At 42.8% G+C, this 11,098-nt stretch overlaps 1 protein-coding gene across 6 annotated transcripts; it reads left to right on the forward strand.

Moving 5' to 3' along the window:
* Nucleotides 1-255: 255 nt before the first annotated feature.
* pknox1.1 (pbx/knotted 1 homeobox 1.1) lies at nt 256-10,967 on the forward strand. Of its 6 annotated transcripts, none has more exons than XM_037488264.2 (11): nt 256-376; nt 1,748-1,852; nt 2,885-3,009; nt 3,934-4,105; nt 5,042-5,251; nt 6,285-6,435; nt 7,242-7,339; nt 7,503-7,625; nt 7,707-7,783; nt 7,972-8,138; nt 9,339-10,967. In XM_037488264.2, exons 1-11 carry the CDS (start codon nt 305-307, stop codon nt 9,518-9,520), a joined length of 1,482 nt encoding a protein of 493 aa, XP_037344161.1. In that variant the 5' UTR covers nt 256-304; the 3' UTR covers nt 9,521-10,967. The 6 variants fall into 6 exon arrangements, with proteins under 6 accessions (XP_037344161.1, XP_037344163.1, XP_037344162.1 ...); XM_037488266.2 differs by having other exon boundaries at nt 6,285-6,402; XM_037488265.2 differs by having other exon boundaries at nt 5,042-5,242.
* Nucleotides 10,968-11,098: the final 131 nt, after the last annotated feature.

Below are 11,098 nucleotides of genomic sequence, written 5' to 3' on the forward strand. Positions count from 1 at the left end.
CTTCTTTTTCACAGATTAGAATTTCCAAACCCTATTCCTGCCTGCTTGCACATGCTGTCCTCATAATTCTTTTGGTGGTAGAAAATCAGCAGCTATTGTAATGTGTGTATATGATGACAATAAATGGATAAAGGAGTGTAGAGCTCGAGATATACATGGGAAACATGTTGCGTGAACGAGCCAGTAAATGGCGATTGCCAACCTTAAAACCCAACAAGGATCAGAGAGAAAAGCTGTAGGACGTAATGTCTCCGCCCACCTTTTGAATATTCATGAGCCAAGCACCCCTGCGTGCCCTTACGTGATGACGCAATACGACAACTGCGGGTCCCGATTGCTGCAGCCGCTTGTCAGTGTGACGAAGATTGGCACTCAGGTAAGCTGTCACTCAAAATCCCTCTTTTTCCGTTCCCTATCAATCAAACAATCTGGCCCGCACGCTAAAATGCCCCGGGGCGAGGAGCGCGGACCTAGTCAGGGCAGCGCATGGTGTTTTTGGAAGGGAGGCAGGAGCGGCAAAGCTTCGGGAGGAATACAAAAATCTGTATACCAGGGAGGGGGGGTAAAAAAAATATGTCGTCGTTTTGGGGGCAGAGGAGGATTGTGGAAAACCAAAGGGCGAGAGCTAGAAACGAGGCCCGACAGTTGCGCTGAGGGGAGGGGAAGGAGAGGACAGCTGTCCCCGCCTGATTGATTGACTGATGTGGGAAGGATTTAACGAGCAACCGGGCTAGCCCGGTGTGCAACCAATGTTCGTTAATATCACCAAAGATTGAATTACATTATAGAGCACATAATGCAAATGCATTTAAAATGTTAATGTAAGTATGCTATATGGGCAAACGACACTTCATATCAATCCGCAGCAGGGTCCTTTTTTGTACCTGGCTAGCTGGGTTAGCTTGTTTTTCCCCCTTTCTAAACATGGCGCGTCTCACTTGTCCTCGCCGTTGTAGCACGATATACACTTTTAAGTCATTAGTTAGCGAGCGTTAGCTGATAGCTCAGCCAGGCGGCTGTGCTCCGGGTTAACCTTAGAGTAGGTTCGCGAGCTAACGCCAATGTGGCGTTAACCTTGTAGGCAAGCTAATGTGTCATTTTATGGAATATCAAGTCTTACTCCCGCGGAACTAGTCTTTCCGCGTTAAGACTAACGTTGCTATAGCAAATGATATAGTGTTAGTCGGCTAATGATGCTTTTATTACACTTTTATTTCCCTTTGCCGCCACAATCGGCCGGCAGCTAACACCAAGCTAACGGCTATCATCGTGGTGGGTGTGTTCTAGCATTTGCACGGTAACGTTATCGTAAGCTTACTGTTCTTATAACAACGCATCACGCAGCCGGTATCCCAACCCCTCTATGAGCATGGTGTAAACAGAAATGTGTAACTATTGACTAGACTTCTTTAATCTCTTAAGTAAACGCATCAAACTACTGCCATCCCAGTGTGTCCCCCGACGGTCCTTGTTCGTCCCGAGCTGTGCGCACAGCTAACGTTATATTAAAAATCCCACACATTGTGATGTTGGTCTTCCCTATTGAATCTATCTCTCTATCTATTTATTCTTCACTGATCTTCTTACTTTGGAGTAAATATGTCTTCAGTAGCGTCGGCGTGAAATGCTTAATGTTACGGATTAGCATTCATGATAAACACCAATTATTTGTTTTATCAAAATTATCTCGTGTATTCCCTTATTAGACTAGTTTGTTTGCATCTAATGTAAAGTCTGCATTGTCTAGGTTGCCCCCCTGTCCCTCTACGATGTCCCAGTGTGTGCAGCATCAGTGAACGTGATGGCAGCCCAGTCACTTTCCATGGACCAGTACCCGAAGGGAGAGCAGCAGGTGGATGACCGGGACTCTCTCCCAAACTTTACTTTATAATCATCCTGAAAAAACAACTTTCAATGTGCTGCACCACCCCTTAACTTTAGGGCTTCCTACCATTCTTATGGATATGGAGATAATTCAGTCTGGATCTCTGAACACCAGGATACCACTGTATGCATGAAACACTAGAACACAATCCGTTTTAATCATAATCTGTAACAGTCCACTGCAAATAAATCCTGGTTTGCTGTTATTCCCTTTTCTGCCAAACTGTCTTTTAGCCTTTTTAAATGGCCTACAAAACATCATTATTCAAGTGCCAAATTTGGGGTGTTGGGAGCTGAGGAAGATCTATGACTAATGAGAAATCTCCACCCCTAGCAAGTGATTATTTTTAGCTACTCTGTGCTCAATCTCATTCATTGTTATTCTCAGTCACATGGTTAGGGATGGGATTTATGCCCCCGGCTTGGCAGGCACAGTGTGAAAGTAGCGGAGGAGAAACTCTACTAATCAAGAAATGTGCCTTGATAGTTGCCAAGCTACACCCATTTTAATTACAAATTTTACTTCCAATATGGAATGTGTGCTTGCACAGGTTCTGGATTATGTTCTCACAATCACATCTCTGGGTATTCAGGGATTAGAACTCCACTGATTCAAACACACAGTCCGGATGTCTAGCTAGACTGGGCTTGTAGAGCAATGTGAGACTGGGGGGCACGAAGAATACGTCCATACGTTAAAAGTATTTTAAGTGCGCCAAGATGAACCTTCCATCTGGTAACTCCAATCCTGGTGCTGGTGGTTGATAACTGTGACTCATGTCACACAAGTTACCTCTCATACTTGTTGACACAGCAAAGAAGTCTTAAATGATGTCTACTCTTTGAAAGTTTTATTTAAACCATGTACTTATGACTCTCCAAAGGTTCATATTGAAGCAAAGCTCTGTGTTGAGCTTTACCCTCCAGCTACTCTGGTCTTCACATGTCTCTCAATCTCAGCCTCTCTTCTGTTTCTGCCCCTGTTGATTTCTCTCTGCAGATGCAAGGTGTGGTAAAGGTAGACGGCGAGCAGAAGTTTATTGAGGGGACGTTGGCAGAGGCTCCCAGTCCGATACCCACAGAGCCACAGACACCCATGGACGCGGACAAAGCCTCCATATATCGGTAGAGCTTATTGTGTGTGTGCGCTAATCTTAAATGGGTGTTCTTCACTTTATTGCTTTCACTTTGTCCAGAAACAAAACTATCACCAGGAACCCTAACATAACCCCTAAGAACCCCTCCCCTATTTGTTTTCCTGACTTAATTAGAGATGCTCCTCTCTGACTCCGCTCTCAGGGCTGATACCGAGAACCAGCCCAATCTCAGCAGTATTGAAACAATTTGCCTCATTGTTTGGAAGGCACTGGGATTAGTCTGTCGTGTGACTTTCACATTACTTTTTGTAAAACAAATTGTAAAAATAAAAACTGAAAATGAACCAAAAACAGGAATTACAATTATACAGATATTTGTTAATTGCTCGCTCAATAAAAATCTTTTTTTTAAAGGGAAATTATATATTTACAAGATATAATAAAGCATTTTCTGACATACTTTGACAACTACTTGATTAGTTAAGTAACCGTTGCAGCTGTAATGAAAAGCATGTAAATGTACAATTGAATTGAACAGTAGGGCCAACATATCCAATTGATGATATAAAATGAAATATTTGAGTCGCCATTGGCCAAATATCTGTCAAAGGGTGTGTATGTATGTTAGTACCTTATTTATTTATTTATTTTATTAACTCACAATAATGCATACTATGCAACCTTGTAATTGTGACTGTATTTTGGCAAATTCCATTAGTGTTCTCGTCAAAAAGACCATCAATTAGGGAATGTTATGCATTCCTGTGGGCGATGAGCCATAGCGTGTACATGTTCTTGTAGTGGTCTCTTTGACCTGGACAGGCGAGCTCACGGTTAGAGTACTGTAGTCATATTACTGTAGTCCATACACCTGATGCATTTTGCAGGATGTACTCTGTTATAAAAGAAATACGATTTTTTGATGGAAATGGAAAATTACATTGTTTTCCAGGCATCCTCTGTTCCCTCTCCTGGCCCTGCTGTTTGAGAAATGTGAACAGTCCACCCTGAGCTCTGATTGCATCACATCGGCCAGCTTCGACGTGGACATTGAGAACTTTGTACGCAGTCAGGAAAAGGAAGGCAAACCCTTCTTCAGTGAGGACCCTGAACTTGACAACTTGGTGAGATCCCTCTGCGTGTATCTTATTTTCTTTCTTAATGGGATTTTGCTCTACTATAACACACTGGCCCCACTGCTTTGGCCGACACTCGCTCAAAATATTGGAACTAGTTAAGTAGTAGTTTTTATTTTTTAAATTTGGTAACAAAAAACAATTTCAAGGAACATTGTATTAAAATTAGTGGTTGGCTGGCTCAAATCACTGGACAATTAAACCGAGATGATACAAAAACAGGTTCATATATGAGATATTTCATAGGGCGACACAAAATGCAGGGTGAACTTTAACCTTGTCAGCACAGAGATGGAGTCCTGTTAATTAAAACTCATTCAACTGTTGAGTCTAATTTTTAACTCTGGTACTCTAGCTGTTTAAAATGCTACATGAGGCACTATGCTGACCTCTGACCTCCTTTTGGCAACGCTGAAATTCAGTGTCACATTTATTTTCAATAGATGGAAGATTAAGGGGCTTTAATGGCTGAGCGGTAGGGCAGGGCGCTCCTTCAATCAGAAATTGGCGGTTAGTCTCCGGCTCCTTAGTCCATGTCCATGTGTCCTTGCTAACACACTTAACCCCAACATTGCACTAGTAGCCGTGACTACGTGGGTGTGAATGCTAGTTCACTGGTGGGCCGGTGTCAGTGTGAATGGCAGCTCCTGTCATCAGGGTGTGAATGATAACATCATCAAGTGTTTGAGCGGAAGGAGACGTACAATTCCAGTCGGGTTACGGGGGTTGGTTTTGGTAGTCTTTTGTTGATTCCATCTTCCAAGGAGGTATGAAAATCAAGGTCATGTATGCAACAATACATCGAGGAATGAACTGATGATCTGAGTTGTCCGCATCACACAGGGGACGCAGATTTAGCTCAAAATGCTCAAAACGTTTTGTAGACTGCGTCAAACAGTTTGTTGGTACAATTCTTACCGGCAGATGGTGAAAGCCATCCAGGTGCTGCGGATCCACCTGCTGGAGCTGGAAAAGGTGAGTGACCTATGTAAGGACTTCTGCAGCCGCTACATCGCCTGCCTCAAGACTAAGATGAACAGCGAGACTTTGCTGAGTGGAGATCCAGGGAGCCCGTACTCCCCCGTACAAGGCCAGGTCCAGGGCTTCTCTCCCACCAAGACTCCGGTATGGACTGTAGGTGGACTGTACTTATCACCTCTAAACACACATGCATACCTGCAAACAGTTTTCTTTTTGGGTAAATTTGCCATTTTGAAATCAAAATATTTCATCCACGTGAATAGTGTAGATCCAAAGGAGGAGAGGGGGGGGGGGGGGTTGATCTTTGCAATTGTGTGTGACGTGTTGAGTCTTGGCCAATCCGCATTGAGATCTCTACAGCGTCTTGATTTACCCTCCAATCCTTTATCCTTTCACTCCAAATTGAAATTATGGCCGATACTAGATTATTATTATTAATATATAATCTTGATCAGTTTAGTATTTGATCAGAACTATGAAAAGACCGTAGTTCTATAAGCTTAAGGGTTCATCAGACAACGTGGGTGTGGTGTGGCGACCAACCAAGCTACTCTGGTACTCAAACGATTAAAACAATCCAATTTAGTATATTATTTTTAGTATTGATACTTCATTAACAGAACACGCTCATTACTCCCAGACATGCTGCCTGCACGCATGACTCCTGCACGCATGACTGCAGGGATGCAGGGCTGCCAGCGCGTGATCGCAGGGGAGACTCATGTGCACAAGCTCTTTCAGACCGTCCTGCTTGTTGAAAAAAAAAAGATGCCAGTGAAATCTGCTTTAGCTGTGTGTAATGCTATGATGGCACCATATAGTTTTCATTAATATCTTGCTGTAGGATAATAACATTGAAGACATTTGTGTCAAGTATTTCCATTCTAAAATACACAGGTATTGTATGGGGCATCATGGTATTCATGACAAGTATTGTATCAAATTCATAAGTTGTCACCTTGCCCCCCTGATGAGTTTGAACGGTATGCAAATAGTTGAATCTGTTGGTGCCCTTGTGGTGAAATTCTTATACTGAAGCGGTTGTTTTGAGTTCTTTGACTACAATGTGTTTCAATCTGTTATTCATTGTGACCTGCTACTTTCTTATTGGCTCAAATTCAATATGAATGTGCGAGTCATCAACACACTCTTGACTCCAATTCTGTATTTCTGCTCTGTTGTGCAGACCCCAAGCTCTATTTCGGGGACCATCAGTCCTCAGGGTCAAATTGTGGTGCCAGCGTCAGCTCTGCAGCAAGGGAACGTTACCGTAACAGCAGTCAACCCCAACCAGGTTGTCGCAGGTATGTCACCATGGCATACGACCCCTCCCTCAGGTACTGTACTGTTTGATTGCAGCTCAGATGTTATGTACCAATGGGGCACTAAGAGATGATGTAGTCATCCCATCATCTTGTTTGTTTAATCCTGGTTCTGTGCGTCTCATCAGGCAGTGTAAAGGGAAGCTGCTGTGAGTGCCTTAAACTTGCATTCTCTCTATTGAGCGACTCCTGTGCTTCTATACAAGTCTATGAGCAAATTACTTTCCTTCTGTCGACCCAGTAAACGAGGTACGATTACTTGAGTATTTTTACGTACATTTAGAGTGCGATAAAGCAGAGGACTAGTTGCTACTTCGCTGTTATCCGTTTATTCGCCTTACAATTTTAACCCTTTCACAATGTGTTTTCACTTCATGAAAGTTAATTTGAACATTTTGGTGGTACATTAACCTAAAAAAAACCCAACATGGTGACATTTAACGAGACAAACTCAAGACTCTGTGATAACTTGCAGTCAATGGAGTCTATTGAAAAATTATTGGCTGAGAGACATGTGACTACATACGTATATTCAGCCTTTTTATATACACGTCAAGAAGATTGGTTTGAATGAATCATGTTTTCTCTTTTATGGGGGCCTCGGAGAAAGGTATTGTACCTGAAATCAAACGTAGCCTGACTGACCATCCGTCTCTGGCCTAATACGTTTTTCTCAATTGTGATGACTCAAGATGGCCAGTGGAACCAGGCTCCTTGGATGGAATCCTGGCATATTCTTCTATTGATCAGAGCTTTCTCTGAATGGTGTGCTGCACATAATATTAATATCGGCCTCTCTGACTTTGTTATTTCGTTTGTAGGCGGTACGGTGTATCAGCCTGTCACAGTGGTCACTCCTCAGGGCCAGGTGGTAACACAGGCTCTGTCTCCCGGGACCATACGTGTCCAAAACAATCAGGTGGTTCATCTGTCTTTGTCTATGATGCTGCTTTTCATTCAATATCCTAAATTGGCAAATTGTTTGAAATTAGTTTGATATTTAAAATTGTGTGTAGTTTGAGCAGAATCATGCGTAGTTGGTGACAGGAACTAACAGGTTTTCTATATGAATGTCTTCTCAGCTACAGCTGCAGTTCCACCAGGACCTTTTTAATCACGACGACAACTCAACCAAGAACAAACGTGGCGTTCTACCCAAACAAGCTACTAATGTCATGCGCTCGTGGCTCTTCCAGCACATTGGGGTGGGTCTGTGAATCAAATCTGTTGCCTGTTGGTCTTCTACGCTGAACTAAAACACTGAAGCATTTCCTCTCCTCCTGTAGCATCCGTATCCGACAGAGGATGAAAAGAAACAGATTGCCACTCAGACAAACCTGACACTTCTGCAAGTCAACAACTGGTGAGTTTGTCGCACAGACAGTTCCTGTGGGGCAGTGTTAGTCAAGACAAACACCCATCTGCCTGCACGCCTAGAGAATCAAATATCCGGTTGGCTGTTAAAGTCAGTCTCTGCTAGTACTTGGTGCATTCAGTCTATAGAAAGTACAAAAGCCCATATTACAGACCTCTGCTGTCTTGTGTCTGCAGGTTTATAAATGCACGGAGGCGGATCCTGCAGCCCATGTTGGACGCCAGCTCCTCCGAGACACCAAAAGCCAAGAAGAAGACGCCACAAAACCGGCCACTGCAGCGCTTCTGGCCTGACTCCATCGCCACTGGTGGAGGCACCCAGCAACAAGTGACCATGCCTGATGGTACGCAGTAGTCTTTACTTTTTGCACTTTGTGTGCAGGTTAAAGGGGAACTTGGTGGTTGGGGTTAATACATTTGATCAGCTACATTGGTTCTAGACTTTATCTTAAATTCCAATGGCAACGCTGAGATTAGACTTTGGAACTGTTTGGCACAGCCCTTTTTAAAATCAAGCATGCGAGTATCCGATTAAAAAAAAACCTGATGCAACAGCGTCTGCGTTGCACGTGATGTCATAACACCTTTGTATTTGACTGGAATAAATCCCATTTGTACCGGACATTACAATTTTTCAATGACCTTGTTAATGCATATATACCTTTGTTCACAAATATAAAAAGCTGTAGTTGATATCTGGCATTTTTACTACAGAATGTCTGAAGACAAGGACAGGGGGGGGGTTCTCAGCTCACTTTCACAACCCTGCGTTGTATGAATATCTCACTTTCGTTGAAATTAGGGCTGTCAAGATGAATGTGTTAATCAATGAGATTAATCTGGCTGATTAATGCAATAAAATCTTAACGAGTGGCAAACTGATAGTGCCCGGAACATGTTGGTAGCTGCTATGCTAAGCTAGCTGCTAGGTTACTTCAATCGTGCGAAAACTGAAAGCTAACTGCAAACAACAATGGAGGACATACAGCCGATCCTGTTCTTGCTTCTCGATATGTGGCTGTTAAAGTAAATGCTGCGCGGCGACATTGTTGCGACGGTGTTGTAGTTTAAAAATGGCACCTCGTGTGTTCTCTTTCCCCTTGCGGCACGCGCAAATGACGACACTCTTTCAACCAATCAACGTTCTGCAGTGAGTATAGCTCTACCCTTTAGTACCAAACAACTGTGCCAGGTACCCCAATGGAAGGGTACCCAAAAAGTGGCACAGTACGATTCGGATTTTTGGTACTTTTCTCAGCTTTTGGCAGTGGAGACACAAATAAAAGAGTACCGATCCGTACTCTACCGCTCGGTGGAAACGCGCCAAAAGTGTTTCGAGCTTTGAGTGGTAGGAAGACTACAAGAGAAAATCTTGTATAGACCATTCCTCATTTTATTGTTTTCACAAGGTATAAATCAAGTCTGGCTTCTCCCAGATGTAAACTGTAAGTGATGAGTTGGCGGAGGCTTTTCTTGTTTATTTTTTTTAACTTTACATGTATTGTACGAGGCTTCTACTCAGTCCGTCTTTGCTGTATTTCCAGGCACAATGGTGACTATGAACATGGAGGGTCTGCAGAGCCTGACGTCAGACGGCGCCACACTGGCGGTACAGCAGGTGATGCTGGGAGGTCACAGTGAGGACGAGTCGGGGGACAGTGGAGATGAGGACGATGACACAGACATGGCCGGGCTGGGCCTGGACAACAGCGACTCATTGCAGTAGAGGACAGACTCCCTCACACACCGGTCCACACAACAGACATGCATAAATAGGTCAACAGGTTATGTGTGTGTTCTCAAACACACTGGATTATAGTACACACACATTAGGTTCACATAGAGCACAAAACTCTAGGCCAAAAAGGTCCTGCACTCTTCCAAACCTCCACCCTGCTGACCGGTGGTTGATGCTGCGTGTGTCTACATCAGGAGTTTCATTTCAGAAACTGTTTTTTAGATATTTAGTTGATGTATGCGAGTGCACTTTTTTGTATATTTAAGCTCAACAAGATTAAATCAAACAAACGGAAGATAAAAAAGTGTTTAACACTTTAAGCAAGTTTGTACAATCTGTTAATAATGACTGATTCGATTTTTTTTTTTTTTTTCTCGGCCCTGTCCCCTTCCCAATTGAATTCTCGTTTTGGATGCCAACAGTGTCAAGTTGTATCTGTAAGGGTTTGTCGTTTTGCATGCTTGTGATTTCAGTAGATGTGCACACTTTTGCGACTGACTCCATGCCGCTCACACGTGCCCTGCAGGCCACGCAGAGCCCGTGTGAGGGATTGAGAGGAAAAAAGGAGATGCTTATTTTTATATTCAAGTGTATTAGTGTGTTTTTGTTTCATTTCTGTGTTCTCCTGTTTTGTAAGGAATATTTATGTACAGATTCATAATTAAAGCTAGCAACCCTGTTTTCCAGGGTTCTTTGAAGTTTTCTAAAAAACAGATAAAGGAATTTAATGCTGATGAGAATTGCTATTTCAATTGGCCTTCATATGTATTCTTTTTTTAATCATTCTTGCCAAGAAGCACAAATAAGTCTGACACTTTTTGAAATTGGTCAAAAGGACACTAAACTACTGCAACATGGCAGTAACTTGACTGCAGTGAAGTTATCTTTAAATAGAGCTCCATAGCGTATACAATGCATCTCTTTTAATCATTTGACAGTAACGGCGTACTTCTAAAATGCACAATCCAGAACACTATGCTAACCACACAATCACAAGGGTCTGAGTAACCAGCAACAAGGAGTAGTGGACTTGTTGCACGTGTCCAGCGTATTTATGTACACGTGCTTTACTTTGTTAAAGGGCAGTTCAAGTTCCCTGTTTATTGCCTGCCTGAAGGACGGATTGCAGTCTCTGGTCCCCTGCACTACATACACGTGTAGGTAATTATTGAAATGTCTATCAATATGTTATTGCTTCACAAAATTGGGGTGCCTCTTGTTTGAATATCTGTAATATTGTATTTTACAAAAAGTGTCTGTCAATAGGATTTGAATTACTATTGTGTAAGGTTGAAATGGTTCATTTCATGCAGTGACTGGATGGGCCCTCGCAGAGCTCTTCACTCCCCACTTGCGGATGAAGCATTGTTAACTTTTCTTATGTCTCTTTTGCCTTTAGAGCTTTCTATTTTGGAATAAACGATGCCTAACTCTCTGCTGTGCAGTCTCTTAACCCCGCCAGCTTCAACGTGATCTGATGTGATGGTTTATCTCAAATTCTTATGTCATTTGGAACTGTTCAAGCCAAATATTCAGGGATGAATAGGTGCTTTAGTCTTCGCTCAG

Source organism: Pungitius pungitius, chromosome 10, assembly GCF_949316345.1.
Source record: "Pungitius pungitius chromosome 10, fPunPun2.1, whole genome shotgun sequence".
Lineage (NCBI taxonomy): Eukaryota > Metazoa > Chordata > Actinopteri > Perciformes > Gasterosteidae > Pungitius > Pungitius pungitius.

Coding starts and splice junctions, on each gene's coding strand:
- pknox1.1 (XM_037488264.2), top strand. CDS start 305: ATGACGCAATACGACAACTGCGGGTCCCGATTGCTGCAGCCGCTTGTC. Junction 1,853..2,884: donor ACCCGAAGGGAGAGCAGCAG/GTGGATGACCGG, acceptor TTCTCTCTGCAG/ATGCAAGGTGTGGTAAAGGT. Junction 5,252..6,284: donor CCAAGACTCCGGTATGGACT/GTAGGTGGACTG, acceptor TCTGTTGTGCAG/ACCCCAAGCTCTATTTCGGG.